General features: G+C 47.1%; 1 protein-coding gene across 3 annotated transcripts in view; it reads left to right on the top strand.

Moving 5' to 3' along the window:
- Positions 1 to 20,312, top strand: part of SUSD6 (sushi domain containing 6) — a 98,947-nt gene that overhangs the window by 66,693 nt on the left and 11,942 nt on the right. For all 3 annotated transcript variants that reach the window (XM_047079435.1, XM_047079432.1, XM_047079433.1), the window contains one exon: positions 19,255 to 19,452. In XM_047079435.1, the coding sequence (XP_046935391.1) occupies positions 19,255 to 19,452 (198 nt within the window). The remainder of the gene's footprint in view (positions 1 to 19,254; positions 19,453 to 20,312) is intronic.

Raw genomic sequence — 20,312 nt, 5'->3', positions numbered from 1 at the left:
GCTCCTTCTGCTTTGAAAGACTGCAAGCCTGAGTGGTCTGCTAGAAGAGGGCTGGGGTGGGGACCTGAGATGGGGAAGGCCCTGCAGGGGGAACTCAAGGCAGAGATTATAAAGTCTCAGGAACCTTCTTTGTATCATCACTGCATCTGAAAAGAAGCGGACTTTCTTTGGCAGCTTGTTTGTGCCCTTTCATTAGTTCTTGAGAGCAGTCACTAGGTAGGTGAGGAAAGTAAGATAACAAAAGGGGAAGAGTTATTCTCTGGGTTATGTTGCTGATAAGGACAAAGCTAGGCTTTGTTTGCTCCATTGTACACTGCCTTCTAATTTATGCAGACATTCACAATTTAGGTGGATAGGAATTCTCGAGTTCAGGAGAAGGAGCTTATGCCACAGAAGTGAGGTCTGGACACTCATAAGTCCTGCGTTGCTAGCTGTGGAAACATTAGGTCTTCATATGGACGTGGACCTTAGAGATTCCCTTTGGGTAATGGATGCTTTTCTTCTTACTTGAAGAGTACTGCTGATGTTGCTGTCGTGTTTGAGTACTAGTAGTTCTGAAAGTGAAATACAAGGAGTATTGCAGATAAGCCTTGCAGATGAAGCAAAATGATAGAAATGTTTTCCTTCTACCCTAGTTTGCCTGTGCCCCCTTGTCTTGAAACCCAGGCACTCTGGAATATGTAAGAAAACAATCCTTATAATCAATCCAAATGTATGAAATACAAAGTCACCTCCCCCAGCAAAAGTGTAGTTCTTGCAAGAAGATTTTGCTGTCCACCAAAGATGTCATTGTGCAATTGTGTTTAAAAGGAAGGTGTTTGTGGCGTATGTAAATATGATTGCATTCACACCCAACTTTTAAGGTCACATTTGGTGTTTCAGGCATCTAAGAGAAAGAGAAGGTAGAGGAGCTCCCAGTGGCACCTTGGGCAGGATCAAATGAAGCATTAGGTTGGGCCTCCAGCTCTAAACACTGTGCTGAGTTCTACATTTGGCCATGAGGAATTGCCTTCTTTTTCTCCCTGCAGTTTTTGTCTCTCCTGTTCGCTGCAAGACAGGCTCCCTTGCCAAGCATGAAGAGCCTGGATGTCAGATCCTTTCTCTCTGTCCTGGCAGGAATGCTGTTCTGTTTGTTTTCCAAGAAGGCTTTTTGCACTTGGGGAATTTTTTCTTTTCTCTTATGGGAAGTTGCTTCATCGTTTCCCAAAAATATACCGCACCTCTTGTTTAAACAGGGTGCCCTTGAAGAGCTTTGGAGCCTGAAGGGGGAGGGGGGTGTTGTGAAATCCTTTGTTCGAAGCTTTGATGCAAGCCAGAATACTGGCTGGTTGCAGGCAGAAGTCTCAGAGTTTACCAGGACTCGGTCCAGGAGTGGGATGCGGGCAGGAGAGACTCCCAGGGAAGCAAGAGCTGGGGTCTTTTAAAGCATTTAATCAGTCCATGTTGTAAGAGGTCTCAGCCGTTCCAGCCACAGGCTCCATCAGGCGTTTGTACGGTGCCTTAAATGTGTCCAGGCTGGTGAAGGCAGATACTCTGCCCTTTTGAGATGTTCGTGATAACTTGGAGGGGCAGTACCGACTCACATGTAGCAACTGAACAAAATAGTGTGTTAACTGTGTCCTACATTGGATAGCCATGAGCGCTTTAGCCCAGAGGAAGGCAATTCCTGTAGAAGAGAGCACTAAGATCAGGTCTTGCACATCGGGTTGGTTTGAGCTGATGGAGGGAAAAGTGGAGGAGAGTGAAGAGAGGGGAAGAAGTTGAGAAGAGCCAGAGGGCTGATCTGAGGCTACAGCTGTGGGTGAGTAAGGCCATTGCCGGTGCCCTAATGGGACTTGGTATTGGAGAAATGGGACAAGTCAGATTGCAGAAAGCCTTGCATGTCCAGCAGAAACATTTATACTTGTAGAAAGAAATTGGCAGGCTTTTGACTTTGGAAGATTCTAAGAAGAGAGCATCATTGGAAAAATGCAGTTTTTTGGAAGATTAGCCTGCTATGGGGTAAATTGGAGTATGCCTCCAGGTGGGCAGTAGGAGGGATTCCCAACCCCATCCATAGTTCTTGGAACAAAGTCATGCTGTTAGGTTTTGGGAGGGAGGAATGGCCTGGTAGAAAGCTTCTATCTTTCATGAACACAGTCCCACAGGTCCTGTGCCCGTGGCCCTCTGCACCTCCCCCAGCAGGGCACAGCAACTCAGGCCATCAGGTTGTTGCTGACTGAGTAAGTAAGACCACCTGTTGGGTGCCACCCTGAGTAAAGCTCAGTGTAGAAGTGATGTCCCCTGGTGGGCCCGGGATTATTGCTCAGGTTCAGTCGACACCAGTCACCTCATGCCTAATCAGCAGTAGAAAAGTGCTGTTTTCAAAACCCTGGCCAGTGCTGAGTACTATTACTGTCCTCTGTGCCATGCACCCCCTTAACAATTTTAAATAAGGAATTTGGGTAACTTTGAATTTTAAGTTAAAATCAAAGAGGACCAAAAAGTGGTCCTTAATCTATCTAGTAGTTGCTCTTAGAGAAAAATGGAAAGCGGGGGAAAATAAATTTTTGTTGCGAGATTGTAGCAGTGGTATGCTTATCATAAGATCTGTTAATTTCCAGGAGGAGGGACAAGTAAATGGTTGCCAAGGGAGGTACTGCCCAGTTCTCTTAAGTCAGAAAATGAATGACAGTTCCAATACCAGCTGCTGTGCCTGGGCTGGGCCCGACACTCCCAGCCAACCCACCCCAAGCTCCCTGGCACAGACCCACAGCGTGGCCAGCATAGACATTGTGTTTGCAGCCCTGGGAAGCAAGTGGTTCCTCTTTGGGGATCACCCCAGCTTGTTGCTAGAGAGGCTCCACTGCCAGCCTTGGTTCTCTCCACCAGTGGGTTTGGGCCCCTGGTACAGGAGAGGTGCTGGGAGAACACTTAGCTGGAGCCTTGAGTCTTCAGCTGTCACCTCACATTACTGCCTTAAAGACCAGCGATTTCTTCCTGTTCTCTAAAACTGCGACGCCCCAGATACTCTGCTCAGGATTGCTGGAAGATAAACTGCTAAAACCATTCTGAGTAATCTCTTCATTAGAGTTGAGTAAGAGGGTGCTCCCCTAAAACAGGGCTTGACTTTGAGTGGCCCAGCCCCACATTTGCAAAGGGCCTAGTTGTCTTTATATTTGTTTTTCTCTGTCCCTCTGAGAGATGAGGCTAGATGAGAGGATTGAGGGGGACGGAGAGGAGGAGAAGGCAGCAGGCCCAGAGTTCAAAATCAGTTGCCCTGCAACTTCTGTGTAGTTTTGGGGTATATGGTTTCATTTGATTTTGCAGAAGGGCTGCAAGTACAAATGGGCCAACCCCAGAGGATGTTACCCACCGGCATGGAGATTGTGAAGCACACTGATTCCATTTCCCGTAGGCCAGGTTGCTCCCTGTTGGGGAAGGAACCATTGTTCTACTAACTTATTCCACTACAGGGTCTGGCGGGAGGCATCTGCCAGGATTCTGACTGAGCATCCCTGATTGCACGTGCGACAAGCCATTTCTATCAACAAGGCAGAGAGGCTGGGGAAACCCAGAATGAGCTGTCATCCTGAGTAACAGGCTCGTGGCAGGTGCTGACGAGCTTGACTTCCCTTGGTGCTGCGCAAGCCTCTGAGCCCTGGCTGCAGTCCTGGCTTCTTTGTAAAATGCAGGTGTGTGTTTGTTGCCAGGCGCCAAAGATCCTTGATCCTAGACACATTCCTCATTTGTATCTGGGCCTACCTAAGAATTTACTTTCTTGGAGTTCACCAAAATGATCTGGGGCCAGGGGAGTGAGGAGGCAAGGAGTCCAAATCTGATACCTTGTGAGGTGGTTCTGAAGTTCTGTTGAGGAGCCAGCTTTTAAACATGTGTCTTCAGAACAACCTGTACCCTGGTGTGTCGTAAATGGACGCCTCAGTTGCCTCTCTGTGATGAATTTGGACTTTTGTACTGCAGTTGGGGAAGAACTCTCGAGCGGCCGTGAGCCGCGGCTGCCTGCCAGTGCTCCGTCTGTGCCGCCGTGTGTGTGGAGCAGCACCTTGGATTTTTGGAACTTTATTTTGTAAGGATGAGTTGGAAATGGAAAAAAAAACATTGCTAATGGTAGATCAAAGAAGGGTGGTTCTTCTAAAGTTGATAAAATTGAGGAAACGATTCTGAAATTCAGTGAGCGTGCTGGAAGTGGCGAATCATTAGTGTCAGTTGAACACTTGCTGATTGTAAGTCAACAGCCCTGCTCAGTTGTGAAGAGGAAGAACCAGAGTTAAAGAATAATGTATAAAATTGCCAAATTATATTGTCTGAGGTTGTATCTAAAAGACAGAGTATAACTAGGCATTTTATGACGTTGTTTGGCTCTGAGAGCATGACTTTCTTATAATACGTGTACACCTGTTATTTGATTTTGGAGGGCCTTTTCAGGGAAATGGGGGACTACCTGTAACCAGCTTCTGGTATAAGTAAGAGTCGTGCAAAAATAAAACCCTCTTTGTAAGTGCACACGGCCCTTCCAGAACTGTGAGAGTCTGTCCTTCGGAATCCAAACTGTGTTGACCTACTCTCTGATCTATGAATGCCTTTACCCCCTGCGTTGTACCTCGTTTATATGCTCATTTCTACCATCCCTTTTCCACTTAGATACATTATGATTTTAAGCTGTCAGGTAGGCTTCTATTTTAAAAGGCTGAGCTGCTGAAACACTGCTAGCCTTCTCTAACTGGTAAAGCCCCAAGTTCCAGGAGGTTACAGGAAAACCACCACCAAAAGTAAACCAGCTAGCTCCTAGGCTGGGGACTTTTTCATATTCTCCAGTCTCAGCCTCTGTCTTTGTGCGTGTAGAATTGTATGTGTGTGCTTGAAGCAACTAAGTTTTTAAGAAAAAATAACCAGCATCCCACCCCAGAGTACCATAATAGAAAGAGAAAAATCTTTTTAATTATAGCAGTGTTGCGGGCTTCTCCCGTGGCTGGCTGGCCACGGCATGGAGTTGATAAGCATACAGTGTCTTTCATACTTGCCATTACAACATGTTAATTAAGAGAATTCAGCTGTGGCACCAGCTGGGGATGTCTGGCTTTGTGGAAGATTGCAATTAGATGCTTTATTTTCTATTTTCTTCTTCCCCTTTCAACTTTGGTGGAATGCCTTTGAGTAGGGGCTTTTAGTCTCAGCAGTATAAATACTTTAATGTGCCTAATTATGTAATCGTACACTTATACTCCTCTGTGTACACACACATGGTTTTATGGATTTTTATCCCCTTTTTTCATACGTGAAACATCCTGCCTGCTTTTTGGTTGGTATGGTGGAGCCAGATTCCTCCATGCATTGGGCAGGAAGAAGAGAGGGATCAGAGGCAGTTTGTGATTTTCCTCTGATTATGATCTACCCCTCTGCCCCCTCATTGACCCACTGGCCCTTTTATGGGCAAGTCCTTTATCTGTCAAATAATTAACATCTCAATAGTTTCCTAGCAAAGTCAAGGTAATTTAAATAAAATTGAACTTTATAATAATATATCTTTCAGTTAATTTGCAAGTGCTGTCTTCCAAAATGTGTTGTGTTAGTTTTCCCAGTCCTCTGTTCCAGGCAGGCGTAGGGCATTAGCCTGAACATGAGAGCTCATGCATGCAGGCACAATGGAACCCATTGATTTCTAGCATGCAGCTTGTGCAAAGAGGTCCCGTAACCCCAGCTGTTAGAACCAGGACCTGGGAGCAGCTGCTTTCTGAGATCCAGTCCTCCAGGGATAGGCCATCTGCTGCCATGTGAGTGAACCCTGGGAAAGAAATTGACCACAGGACATCTTTGTGTTCCTTTTTTCTGCTCCAATCCCTTCAGTTCTTTCCCAGCCCCCCTCACCTAGGCAAGTTTAAGAAGCATGATGAATCTGCACTGGAAAACTCACATGGTTTTCCTTTCTGTCCTTCCCCTGTCCCACACCAGCATACCCTGCTCTGTTGAAAAATAGTTTCCAGAATAGGCAGGCACATTTATATGACTGCCTTCTTCCGCTGGATTAGTTCTAGAGAGCAGACTTTTGTTTTATTATTAGCAACATGACTGCATTTTAGAACTGGAAGAGTTCTTAAAATCTCATTTTATTAAAGAGGAACCCAATATTTTTCATTCCTCAGCTCTGGTTTTTTAAATTTCCATCTATCTCCTGTTAAACACGAAATCCTTTGCTGCTTTCCATGCACACACCACCTCGTCTCACTTCTCTGCCTTTACTGATGCCCTCATCTCCCCCTTGAATATTCTTCCCATTCTCCTTTATCCCACGGTCACAGTCCTGCTTCCCCAAAATGTCAGAGTTCTAATACCATTTCTTCCATCTTTTCTGATCTCTTCTTCATTGGATTAGTCCTTCTTCAGAACTTCCTGTTGTAGGCCATGTTGATTTCTAATGTGTGTCCTTTATGGTTACTTACTAGGCAGTAAGCTCCCAGAGAGGAGAGTAGGGACTGTGTCTTTTTCAGCTTCTCCCATTGCCTGCCACAGTGCTTTTAGAACTTAGTAAAAACTTGAAAGAGTAAATGGATATACATAATCCTTAAATGAACTCTAGGAGATAGACAGTAAATATTACTATTATTATAACCTGGTTGGGGCTCCTCTATAACTCCAAAGAGTCTGAAGTCTCTTCCAGGACAGAACCACGTACTATTTATTCTTAAATTTCTAGCACCAATTGGCAAGTAGGTGTTTAATAGTTATTTGTTAAATTAATGAAGTAATTCCTACCAGGAAAGTGAAACCCAGGGAGATTAAGAATCAACACAGGAGCGCCTGGGTGGCTCAGTCGGTTAAGCAACCAACTTCGGCTCAGGTCATGAATGATCTCACAGTTCGTGGGTTCGTGCTCCACATTGGGCTCTGTGCTGACAGTTCAGAGCCTGGAGTCTGCTTCCGATTCTGTCTCTCCCCGTCTCTGTCTCCCCTCCCCCACTTGCAGTCTGCCTCTCTCTCTCTCTCTCTCTCTCTCAAAAATAAACATTAAAGAATTTTTTTAAAAATAACACAAATGTTTTTCACTCTCTTCTGGGTGAAAGTTATTAAACCTGTTTTTTGGAAGACAAAAAGTTAAAGGGTATTTTCTGTTCACCTGTGTGACATCTGGACATAGTTATCTACACATAGAATGGGTGAGGCTGCAACAGGCAGTATCTTCTGACCAGGAATCTTGGGCTGGTCAGTCAGAAAGTGGCTTGGCAGGGTCACAGGTCCAAAGACCAGGAGAAGCAGGGGAAGCGACAGGAGCACAGGCCTCAACATCATTAATAAAAGCACAGTTGAGACTCTACCCCTGACTCTGACCTGGTCTGGGCCCAGACTGCCCTAATCCGTTGTGAGGTTGGTCTGTTTAACGATCAAGGAGTCTCAGCACTGTGCTAAAGCCAGACTGGCAAATATACAGGCTAAATCAGAGGGGAGGCAAGTCCCAGTCTTGTGGAAAATCACCTTGAGGGCCATGTGCCCTGCTTTAGACCTCACAGTTGGGTTTTAGTGGATTCTTGTTTTTAATTTTTTTTTACGCTTATTCATTTTTTTTTTTTTTTTTTTTGAGAAAGAGAGCACAAGCTGGAGTAGGACAGAGAGAGAGAGAAGGAGACACAGAATCTGAAGCAGGCTCCAGGCTCTGAGCTGTCAGCATAGAGCCCGGCACGGGGCTCAAACCCACAAACCGCGAGATCATGACCTGAGCCAAAGTCGGACGCTCAACTGACTGAGCCACCTAAGGGCCCTGAATTCCTGTTGTTTTTAAAGTTTCTTAAAAGAGGTTTAAGTTTGGCCTTCTCAGAGAAAAGCAAGTGGGAGGGATTCACCTCCTCTGCCTGGGAGGAGGAAGGAAGTGCCCTGTCACAGACAACCTCTTGATTGACCTCTGTGGCTCCATCTGGTCCAGAACTTTAGAAAGACCCAAATGTGGGGCGCCTGGGTGGCGCAGTCGGTTAAGCGTCCGACTTCAGCCAGGTCACGATCTCGCGCTCCGTGAGTTCGAGCCCCGCGTCAGGCTCTGGGCTGATGGCTCAGAGCCTGGAGCCTGTTTCCGATTCTGTGTCTCCCTCTCTCTCTGTCCCTCCCCCGTTCATGCTCTGTCTCTCTCTGTCCCAAAAATAAATAAAAAAAAAAAAAAAAAAAGAAGACCCAAATGTTGAAAAGTGGGGAAGAACCAAAAAAACTCTTTGGCGAGTTTGACTCCTCATTATCCTTGATCAGCTGATGGTAGCACAGGGTGATAAATTCCCTTTCTAGGAGGTACAAAGGAAATCGAGAAGGCTTGACAACTGCTTTTCCTGTGGTGGCCATGTGAGAGAGTGGTCTAAGATTGTTTCAAGAGAGTCCCATCCCCCACAAGACAGAGGAGGAAGAATATCAGATCAGTGGACTTTGTAACTGTGGACTCCCTTCTACCTATGCCCACTTGTCACCATGTTCCTTATAACTGTTGGTTCAGAGGTTGTAAGAGCCTCATTCCCCTAAAAAAAACCAAACTCCTTTCTTTTTCCTTTTATATCTCCTATCCCTGTGTCATGGTAGGGTCAGGCCTGACTTGAGCCCCCACAGAATGTACAGGGCTCACCTCATGGCATGTCTTTGCTAACCTTAAAAATAAAAGTCAGTTATTTTACCAGTAAAAATGGGTTTACTCAGTAATAACAGAATTGCATTTTGGGACATGCAAACTATGGTAAAACCGCAGACAAGCCTAACAAAGGAGAGGAACTTTTATTTTTATGGAGAAGAAGGAGGAAGTTGGGAGGGCTTTTTTTTTTTTTTAGTTTTTTTAATGTTTATTTTGTTTATGAGAGAGAGAGAGAGAGACAGAACATGAGTGGGGGAGGGGCAGAAAGAGAGGGAGACACAGGATCCAAAGCAGCCTCCAGGCTCTGTGAGCACAGAGCCTGATGCAGGGCTTGAACTCACAAACCAAACTGAGAGATCAGGACCTGAGCTGAAGTCCCTGCTTAACTGACTGAGCCACCCAAGCACCTCTGGGAGTGGTTGTTTTGAATGAAAGTACATTGGAGAAAAGCAAAAGTTCCGAGTGATGATGATTTCTCATTGGCTGAGTTACAGGGGTAATCAGTTTCTTGTAGGAGATGCAGTGTTCATCTTTTGGGGCCTGCCATTGAGGATTCTTTCCACTGAGATGTTCTGTTAGGGGTCTGTGATTGACCGTTCCTCCTATAACGGACGTGGAGTGGTAGGGCTCTCCCTTCCATCTGCCCCTTCTAGCCTCCTGAGTGTACTTTAGTGAGGCTTTTCTTAATTAATTTTCACACCTCAGACTCACAATCTGTTAGTTACACCTTGTGTGTCACAAGGAGACCCAGTCACATCTTTCTTCAGAAAGACCATTTAGATCTTTACCCCTCAATTACTGGTGAGTGTTTTTCAAGGAACTGTGGTGTTTTGGTGGGTTTAGGCCATCACCTCAGCTGCTCTCTGCCACCATCCATAGCTAGAAGTTGACACCAACTATTTCCTTTCGGTATTGCAGTTGGATAGTGCCTCTGTGGGTAGCAGCGTCCCGTCAAGCACCTGGGAGAAGGACGCTGCCTGACAGCTGTTGGGTGGCACATGGCAGAGGCTGATTATGTGGGGCTTGGGCAAAGATACCCCAGTGACCCTGTGTGTTCTGGGAGCTGGCAGAAAGTCAGCCCACTGCCTAATTCTAGGTCACATCCCCATTCTGCATTTAGTGACAACCTTCCTTTCACATGTTCCTCCAGGAAGATTTTCAGTCTTAGCTGAAAATGCCTCTGACTACTCTTAGCACTCAGAGATTAGTGAAGGAAACTGTCTGTCCCCCCCCCCCCCCCCGCTGCTCTGGGAAAACGTGGGCTCACTTGAGATATGAGCTGAGTCCTCTGGGCACCAGTAAACTCACCAGTCCACACTCTTCTCCAGACAGGAATCGCTGCAACTTTTGTCAGATGTATCCCACCCCCATGTTATACTTTTGTAGGGCTTGGGGTAAATGTTTTTCAGCAGGCCTCGGTAATCAAGGAGCTTTGTAAGAGGGGAAGGACAAACCAGAGTTTGGAATCCAGACTCCTAATGCTTAGTAGCCATGTAACCCCAGACCCGTTACTCAATTTTCAAAGCTTCAGTTTCTTCATCTGAGCAAACCGAGTATTTTACCACCTTCCTGGTAGAGTGAGAAAATTAAATAGGATGGCAGCTTTAAAGTGCCCACGGTGGTGCCTAGTGATACATGTTAATTCTCTTCCTCTCTTCTACCCTGTTGAACAACAGAAATCATTAAATTTGTTTTAAATTTAAATTTGCGTTTCTTGGAGGCCTACTGTGTGTGCCTGGCACTGGCCTTGGCATTAGGAGTTACCAGTAGAGTCTGAAATGAAACCACAACTTGGATCTTTGTGCCCGAGTCCAAGCCAGACTGCTAATTACTGCCTGCTTATCGGTTTCCCTTCTGGAGTTGGACAGTGCCTTAGGCCGCAGACTGGGGCCTTCCTGCAGAGGACTAGCATGCATCCTTCTTGGAGGTGGGGAATTCTGAGGGGGGGAGGGCAAACATATGTGCAGTTTAGTTAGGTCATAGGATGAAGGAGGTGAGACCAGGAAGTAGTGGTTGCTGAAAAAAAAGAAAAATAAACATCATCCACTTTCCCTTAACTCTTTCACTGCCACTCTCAAGGAGTGCATAGTCACATTTGTTCCTGCACATGGAGTGGATTGGCTCCTAGCTCTGCTGTCATCCCACTCTCCTGTGGGCTGTGCTCTGTAGGTCACCGCACTGGGTGAGGCAGTTCAGACACCAAGTGGCCCAGGCCTGGAGGGAGTAGGATGAAGGCCAGTGGTCCTCCAGGCTGCCCTCTTTTTTAGCAGCCATGACAGGAATTGGGGGAGGGGGGGCGCGGTGTGCAGCCACAGTTGGCAGCCTATTCCCCTGTGTCCTTGAGCTGCGAGAACAGGAGGAGGTAAAAGGGTAACAGGCCATATGGAGGCCATTTGTCGGTCAAGAGCAGCCCATGGGGAAAGGGGCTGGTGTTGCTGAGCTGCAGCAAGGGGAGAGCAAAGACCCCCCAAAGTGCTTGTCCTGCTCTGTTCTCTGCCTGTGCTCTCTCCAAATGGCCAGACGGTCCTGAAACAACCTTCTTATCTTTGCTAAAGCTTTGCCCTACCCCATTCTGAAAATCGGAGGTAAGGGTCTGGTTAGCTATGTGAGAAGGCGTGTACCTCACATGTGCCAGTCATCGTGCAGGCATCTTGTAGGTGAGCAGTTCTATCATGCCTCTAAAACACTACTTGGAGGTGCATATGCCTCTCAGGGACTAAGGCTCGAAACAGTTTAGGCATTTGACAGGGTTGCAGATGGGGCCCCTGGGTCAAACGTAGATTCATCTGGCTGACCTCCAGGACCATGCTCTGACCTGTCATGGCCCTGGTCCTGTCAGGCTGAGAGTATATTTTCATGGCATACACCAGATTTAGAGAACATGAGAGGCACCATGCAGAGGGCTCCTCTTTGCTGTTGTCTGTTCTTGCCTCATGTCGAATCAGAAACCACATGGCCCTTTGCAATTAAAAACATGACAGTGCCTTGAAATGTGGGCAGAATTTTGCAAGTCAAAGCAGTTTTCTACTAAGCATCTACGAACTGCCAGATTCTATGCCAAGATCTGGGGATACAAAAATGAGCGCAACAAATGCTTGCCCTACAGCTTGGGTGGGTGAGTGGGTAGGTGGGGATAGTGGAGAGGTTGGGGAAGGACTGACCTGTGAGAAAGTAATTGTTGCAGAGACAACGATGTGGTGGTAGTTTATAGAGAAGAATGAAGATATTATGGGAACACAGAAGAGGAATAATAAAGCTACTGTTTATTGAACACTGAGTGTGTGACAGACCCAGTACCAGGCGCTTCACCTGTGTAATTGTGATTAATCTGCTCAGCCACCCTGTGAGGTAGACACCTGTACTTTAGTATCCCTATTTTACAAGCAAGGAAACTAAGGAATGGGCAGATGTGCCCACGCCCTACACGGTGGGTAGCCGTCGGCAGCGTGACTCCGTGCTCTCGCTCTAGGCCCATGTTGATAGTGCTACCCTGTGCTGCTTTGTTCTCCCTGGCAGTGCCCTTTGGAATGGTTTTCTAGAGTGGGTGACCTTCGAACTGAATCTTGAGTGATGGGTGGCATTCCAGCTGAGCCATGTGCTTTCAGGTCAGGGTTTAGAGGAGAGAAACAGCACTTCTTTCGAAATGACTGTGGGTTTGCTGGCTGCTTCCAGGTTACGGGAGTAACCTGCAGTGGGCTGCAGTGAAGAAAACATCCCCCCTCATTGGCTCTGAAGCCGCTGGCTGGCATTTCCCCTTTCCTGTGAGGCGGAGGGAGAGAGTGAGGGACCCCGACCCAAGATAAGACTGACAGGCTCTGAAGCCAGACCCATTTGTGAGTTACTAGTCTTCCGGAGCAGGGCTTCCCCTAGGTCTCTGTGGGGTTGGGGTGGGAGGGTGCAGTGGGGGTGGGGGATACGGTAGGGGAGGAAGGGGGGGCCTGGGAGGAGCAGTGGGGGCAGCCTAAGCCATGGGCGGGTTCCCCCTTTCCTCCAACACCCCAGCCCCAGGGCCACACCCTGGGAAAGGCCTGAGCTGTGGCAGTCTGGCCCTCCCCCAGTGCGTGGGAAGTTCTCATGAGAAAAGGGATCCTGGCTGGACAATGGCTTCCTGTCTGACTGCTGGGAAGGTTTGTCTTAGAGGAGAGGAAGGTTGCAAATGGCATGAGAAATTGTCTCTCCCCTCTCGCTGCCGCCTGTTTTAGACTTCTGACTATTTGAGTGGGGGGTCAGGAAGGCGGAAAGCCAGGGAAATCCATGGACAGAAGCAGCCCTTGGGTATCTCTTGAGTAAGTGAACTCCTCCTGCCTGTTTCCCTGTTCCCACTACACACCCAAGGCAGGAATCTGCCCAGATGGATGCAGGAGCTTCTGTGCAGACAGGATGCTTTCCTCAAGCCTCTCACGCCTTGTGCTCAATTTAAAGCCTCCATGGCTACATGTAGGACTTTGATGAAGGAACCTTGAGTAAGTGGGTGAGGCCAGCAACTCACCCAACTCAAAACAAATTTGCAAATGTCAGAAGAGACCTCAGAGGTCATCTGGTTCAGTACCATCATGTACCGGAACTGAGGCTCGGAGAGGCCACTGCCCACAGGCAGTACCCTTTGTCACTGGCCTCAATTTTCAGGATGTGGATGTGGGAGGAGAACCTGTGCCCGCACACCCTCTGTTTCTGCCCAGTGCCATGGAGAGGGAAGTCAGCCTTTCGAGTTCACACGTGACTCTGCCCCTTTCCTGCTAGGTGGCCTTGAGCAAGTTTCTGAACTTCTCTCACACTCACTCAATTTGCCCATCTGTATAATACTGTAATAATATGTTTCTTACAAGGTCTTCGTGAAGCTTAAATGAGTTACACATGTAAAGTGCTTGGAATGGCACTTGGCATTTATAGTAGATGGTTAATAAATATGAGCTGTTAGTACTGAGATTTTTAAAGGAGGCTTCAGAAAAAAAAAACTTTTCACTATAGTCAGATGTGATTATTACCCTGCACCCCTGCCTCTTTGCATTTGTCTGGAATGCCCAGTCCCAACATTCTTGGGAGGTTTTCATGAGGAGAATCACCTTCTCTTTGAGCCTTTTCACACTATAGTATGACTTTTCCTTTCACATATAGAGTAGCTAGGTGTTCCAGAAGCTCCAGGCCTAGTTTATCAGGGTATGAGCCACAGAATGGAACCTGGTGTCCTGCCCTCCCCTGCAGGCCCAGGTCAGCTTAGTGGTCAAGCCTGCAGCCTAAGAACTAGAGTAGAGTGCCTGTTGAATCCAGCATCATTATTTACAAATGTGTGTTTTGGGGCAAATTACTCAACTCAGCTGAGCCTCATTGTTCTTAGGAGAAAATACAGTCCCTGCTTCATGTAAAGAGAGAACTCACAAGAGTGCCTGGCACATGTAATAATCTATTTGCAGTAATTATTACTTTCCTTGTTTTATGTCCAAAAAAACAAAAACCCCAAACTGCACATTTGAATACCCTTTTTGTCTGTTTTTACCTTGCTTTTTTATCTGGCTCCGCTTATAATAAACCGTTGAGGGCTACAAGTAGAAATTGGACCTTCACATATCAAGAAGGGATTTTGAGAGCAATCACATAAACAGTACCTTTTAAAACAACCTTCCAGGGAGGCGCCTGGGTGGCTCAGTTGGTTGAGCTTCCAACTTCAGCCCAGGTCATGATCTCACAGTTTATGAGTTCGAGCCACGTGTTGGGCTCCGTGCTAACAGGCTCAGAGCTTGGAGCCTGCTTGAGATTCTGTGTTTCCCTCTCTGTCTGCCCCTCCCCTGCTCATTCTCAAAAATAAACAAACATTAAAAAAAAAGTAGAACGACTGGCTAGGCCCCTGTGGCGTGCTTTGAACCTTTCCAGTGCTTTCAGATCGCCAGACTCCCCCTCTGACTCTCAGACAAGGACTCTTCTCCTGGATCTGTGCTGTCCAGTACAGTGAATCCAAGCCCCATGTGGCTACTGAGAACCTGAAGTGTGGTTAGTTTGAGTTGAGATGTGCTGACTTACTATGGAAAAAAAAATTAGATATCTCTTTAAAATAGAAAAATTTATATTTTATATAAATTAGGTTAAATAAAGCAGATTATTAAGATTAATTTCATGTGTTCCTTTTACTTTTTCACCATGGCTACTAGAAAATTTTAAATTACCCATGTTGGGGTGCCTGGGTGGCTCGGTTAAGTATCTGACTTCAGCTTAGGTCACGATCTCGCAGTTCGTGGATTCGAGCCCTGCATCAGGCTCTGTGCTGACAGCTCAGAGCCTGGAACCTGCTTCAGATTCTGTGTCTCCCTCTCTCTCTGCCCCTCCCCCGCTCATGCTCTCTCTCAAACTCTGACCCTCCCCTGCTCACACTCTGTCTCTCTCAAAAACAAACATTAAAAAAATATATAAAATTACTTATGTGGCTGCATTATATTTCTGTTGGACAGTGCTGCCCTGGATGTGTGATATCCATCCATTCCTTCCTCCCATCCTTATTTTTTCTGATCCTATTTCTCTTCTTTGCCACTGGTTCTTACCTTCCTCTGGTTGCCAGCAGTGCTCCTTACCTGAATTAGATGGTCTCTGACAAGGACGGCCCAGGCTAATAGAAGAGTTCACCTTTTAACACTTCCTTCTTTGCTTTGCATTAGAGTTGGCCGTGTGTGAGTCTGTCCTCTCTAAGCTTTCTGAGGGCACAGTCTTGTCACATTTACATTTATGGCCTCCTAGAGCAGCCTGTGGAGAGATGGGGGCTCTGAGTTACAACCAGAGACATTTACAATTCTGCCTCCGTGGTGTCCCTGATTATTACGACTGCTGTGTGGGTGTGCTGGGTTTGGGGAAGCCTTTTTCTTCTCCCCTTAATTCCCAGGAAAGCTTTTCTCCAGCCATCCTTTCTTTGGATGCTTTGATTAAGCACCTACTTCTCTGTGCTTAATGTTATGTTCTAAATGCTACTGCTCTGATTTTAGTCTAAAACTACATTATTTCAAACTTGTGCATGAACACTGACCAGTTTCTTAAGCCCTCAGTCAGTGTTTTAGAGTATGGTGTTTTCTTGATAACTGACGTCAGCCAGAAATCTCTTTTGTTGAGTCTTTTTCTAAATGCACCAGGTATTTAAATGTCTATTTGCCTTCCTCACACTGACCTTCACACTCCCTACTCCTCATACCTCATTTTGAAGGGGCTCAAGTGCTTGTTCAAGTGTGTTACACTGAGCAGTTTGATCCGGGGCCCTCTCCTGGAGCTCATTTTGATTTGCTTGTTATGGAATCTTACAAAGTTGGTTTTGTTTATTGCCTCCTCCTTCTAAAAGGCTGGTCCTCAGGACACAAAAGCAAAGCCCATTTAGAAGGGCTAATCAAGGGTTCTTATTTTCTACTGAGGGTTGTAGGCTGCAGTGACTTGGAGGTGGAAGGATCAGCCAGCTTATTTTGCATCTTCTCCGTCTGCATCCTCCCCAGCTGGCTGAATCGTCTTTCTCTGAGGCCCCTGAAGAACTACTTTGCTGCTTCCTGTGCTTACTGGAGGCCTAAATGGTTGTAGGAGATAATGGAAAGCAGAGAAGGAAGCTAAGGAGAACTAATTGATTTTTTTCCTGTAAAATTTCTATCTTCTGGCTTTCTCCCTCTCTTTTTACAATTACGCGGCTTGACCAAATCAGATGAGTTCATTGTCTTCTTGCAGTTTAGAACCGAGCTTAAAACTCCCTCTGAGAACCTTGGGTTGTCAGAGAGAGAGGCTGAGATTAAGATTAAGGTAGCCTCTTGCCCAGGATGGTGGCTTCCAGAAGCCTCTAGATGATTATTTGCTCTTCCTGATGTTCTTCCATTTCTTGTTAACCCAGGCATCACTGAGAGGGTCCTTTTGAACACCTCTTTTATAAGATTTTTTTAAAAAGTTTTTTATGTTTATTTATTTTTGAGAGAGAGAGCACGAGCAGGGGAGGGGCAGAGAGAGAGGGAGACACAGAATCTGAAGCAGGCTCCATGTTCTGAGCTGTCAGCACAGAGCCTGATGCGGGGCTCGAACCCACAAACCACGAGATCACGACCCAAACTGAAGTCAGACGCTTAACCAACTGAGCCACCCTGGCGCCCCGAACACCTGCTCTTTGCCACAACTCTCCCACTCTGCTGTTTGCCTGGGCAAGAAGGCCATATTTTTTTCTTGTGTTCTTGGTGTCTTAACATGACCTTGCCCCCTCCCCCCTTTTTTTTTTTTTAACCTCCATAGCCTCCTTACTTCCCTGGACCGGGGGCAGCCTCTTTGCAATGCTGAGCCCTATGCATTTGACTGGGTTCCTTTAGCCTTCACAGATAATGTAAAAGAACCTATGTGCATGTATTTGACCGTACTAGGGTTGCTGTACTGTTGACAGACTTTAAGGCTCCCTCCAGCTTTGTCCATCTTTGATCAGATTCAGTTCTTCTTATAATTCTGCCCTTCTCAAGACCCCTCAGAAGCTTCCCTTGTCCTTTGAACATGTTACAAACACCTCCTGTTGCAGTCAAGACCGTCTGCAAGATGGTCTCATTGCTTGCCACTTTTTTTTTGCACTAAACTTTCCTTATGCTAGGTGATCTCAAAGGTTCTCTAGATTTGGGCTTTACCGGCAGGAATACCAGCAGCAGGAGTGGCTTTAGAATCTGCAGCTTTTCCTCTGAGACCATCTTTCCCAGCACATTGGACCTGTGAGTGGGTCCTGCCTGCTTTCGGAAGCTGCCCTGGGGTGCTCAGCATTAATTATGCTGAGGAAATGACCCAATTAGACACAGTGCTAGGAGAGCCAGGGGATCTGTGGCAGCCTTGTTGCCCTGAACAAAAGAGGGAAAATGTAAAGAGTAAAGCAGTTTACAGAGGTTCCTTTGGAAATCCAGCTGGACAGCTTTTTGAACTAGTTGGCCAAAGTTGCAAGAGGCACCAGGAGTGTGGTGGGTCTGTCTTCCTCCTGTTTAAGACTTGGGGTGAGGTGGGTGGCGTGGGAAGAATCTGGAGAAGGCGTGTCTCTAGAGGGCACTGGGGCACTTACTTGGGCTCATCTGCTAGTTTCAGAGAAGCTGCCCAGACCTCTTCTTGTGCATCCCTGTGGCACCCACCCTGGCGTTATTGTCCGATAAATCTTTATAGATGAGTCTTTTCTCCTCATCTCAGCAATACACACCTTGAAGGCAGGAGCCATCATCTCTTTTTCGACATGACCTACCCCCCAGCCTGGCTGGCAGTCTGCCTGCTTACTGGCAGTCTTTAGGTTGAAGGGAAGTGGTATTTGATAAGAGGCTGTAAGGGCATCTCTGTGCAAGGGAGCGGTGGGCAGTCTTGTGAGTGGGAGAGGGTTCAGTCAGGCTCCAGGTCCGTTAGAGGAAGTGGAAAAAAAAAAAAAACAGTTCTTATTTTCATACCGATGTTCTTGTGATAATCAGGATGGGGGCAGGATATTTGTCAGCAAAATCAAATGTCCTTTGGAATTTTCTATCTTTTATATTAGTAAGGCTTTTGGAAAGTTGAAGTTCATGGTACCTGGCCATCCTGCCAGCATGTCTTCTTCCCCAGCCTAGCCTTCCAAACAGAATTTCCTTTAGTGCCCCTGTTGTGTATCTCCTGTTAGGGCTAAGCACACCCCACAGTCCATTGCCTGACTTTTAACTCTGCAGCGTCAGTCTAGGATTGGAGGTGCAGGCCATGGAATCAGAGGTCACCCTTCTCATCAGACCGTTTAGACCTTCCTGTTCCTCTGACTTACTGCTACAACTCATCTACACCAGGGTTCTCACCACACTTGGACTCCGTTTGCCTAACTGACCTGTATGAAAGGAGGTGACCAGGACATGCATACTTCTTAAAGGCCCACTCAGCTCCTGGGGTAGAAGCAGTGTCTGCTGGTGGAAAGAGCACAGGTTTTAGAGTCAGAAGACTCGACCCTGCTCTCGGGTCTGCCCTTTACAGTGCCTTACGCTTGGCTAAAGTCATTTAACTTCTGTGGGTCAGTGTCCTCATTGACAAAGGGGAGTAATGATAACTAGGTCTTGGAGCTGTCAGAATAAAGGGATAGAAGGTGAAGATGCTTTTAAAGCTAAATAGTCTCGCCTGAGCGAAAGCTGTGGGCTTTACTGTGGGATGGAGACCAGTGCTGGCGGGGACTTCTCCAGTCAGGAGGAGGGCAGTACATGGGGGCTTGGGAGGGCCAGGAAATCCATCAGAAATCCCCTGTCAGGCCACGAAGGCACATTTTTATCACACCATGGCGTCTTTTCTGGTATTGTTATCAGAAACAGGGCTAACGTTTCCCTTGCACAGGTTGACAGTGTTTTACCACCTTTCACTCTGATTCATTGTGTGTTTCAGTAGGTTTTATCAAAACCATATGATGTGCTAGGTCTCTGAGTTCATGACTGTCAGAGTCTGTCACTCCCTCATGGGTGTGGTTCTCCCAAGGCACATACCGAGCAAGAGGGGAAATGTTGCAAGCAGCCAGACTTTCCCTGCGGCCAGCGTGCTTCCTTTTGTCACTGGCAACCTGAATTTCCAGAGTTTGGCCAACAGCCTTTCTGAGAGAATGGCTCTCAGATCCTCCTGCATTTCCTGTCCTCCTCGGCAGCACGGACAGGATCCCACTGGGAAACCTCACTGCTGTATCCCCACGCACTCTCTCTCTGTCTTTGCAGTGTGTTCCCTACCCCCGGAGCCAGAGAATGGTGGCTATATCTGCCACCCCCGGCCCTGCAGAGACCCCCTGAACGCGGGCAGCGTCATTGAGTACCTGTGTGCTGAAGGCTACATGTTGAAGGGTGATTACAAGTACCTGACGTGTAAGAATGGAGAATGGAAACCAGCCATGGAGATTAGCTGCCGTCTCAATGAGGGTCAGTCTGGCAGATGAGAAAGGGGGGCTGCTGGGGTTCTGCTTCCTTTAAGCTGATGGGAAGTGGCGCCCACTTCCTCCAGAGCACCTGTGCTGTGGGCGGTGTAGCTCCTTTGATGCCCCTCAGCCTCCCTTCCTTTGGGATTTCATGTCTTTGTAAAAGACGTTTGGGGTTGCTGGTGCGTGTCCCACTGCATTTCAGCTGAGCCACCAAGGGGCTTGGTAGCTTTATCGAGGCATCTGTTCTGCTTTGTAAAGTCTCTTTGATGCTTAGGATCTCTCGTTTGCCCAGCCAAGTGCTGGTGACCTTTGGCCATGTTCTGCTAACACCTTCTGGAGTGTCTCTTTTATATTATTTTTCTTTGAATGGAAATGGACTGTTTGTTATAGAGCTACAGTCCAGCTGGACAGAAGACCCCTCCTGCCTCCTCCTGTCATCCATGACAGGAAAATCCAACTGTCTGCAGGAAAGTATGTGTCCTACAGCTGTCTTCGTGCCTCACACTCGGGCTCCTAGACCATGACACCCTAGAGATGGATGGGGACCAGCCTGAGATTTGCAACTGAAGTTACAGGGTCTTAGAACAGGGGATCACAGCCCAGTTCTTACCAGTTTTCCTGCCACATGTGGGGAAACATGGGTGGGACCTAGGATGGTGGAAGACTGTGTCCATGCACATGGTTGATGCCTACCAACCTGCTACTGAGGACAGGATCAGAAGTGGTTAGTAAAAGCCAGATCTCTAGGGGCATGTGAGGTTAGGTGTGAGGTGGTCCTCAAAGGTCTGAAGTGAAGAGAATTTTAGATTCGAGAACAGGATGGGGAAATGACCCCTTACCTTATGTGTAAAAGCTGCTCCA

This window comes from Lynx rufus, unplaced genomic scaffold (assembly GCF_022079265.1).
Source record: "Lynx rufus isolate CCGP_SWC_20201006 ecotype Redwood Valley unplaced genomic scaffold, mLynRuf1.p SCAF_17, whole genome shotgun sequence".
Classification (NCBI taxonomy): domain Eukaryota; kingdom Metazoa; phylum Chordata; class Mammalia; order Carnivora; family Felidae; genus Lynx; species Lynx rufus.
This window is presented reverse-complemented; position numbering and strand designations above follow the sequence as displayed.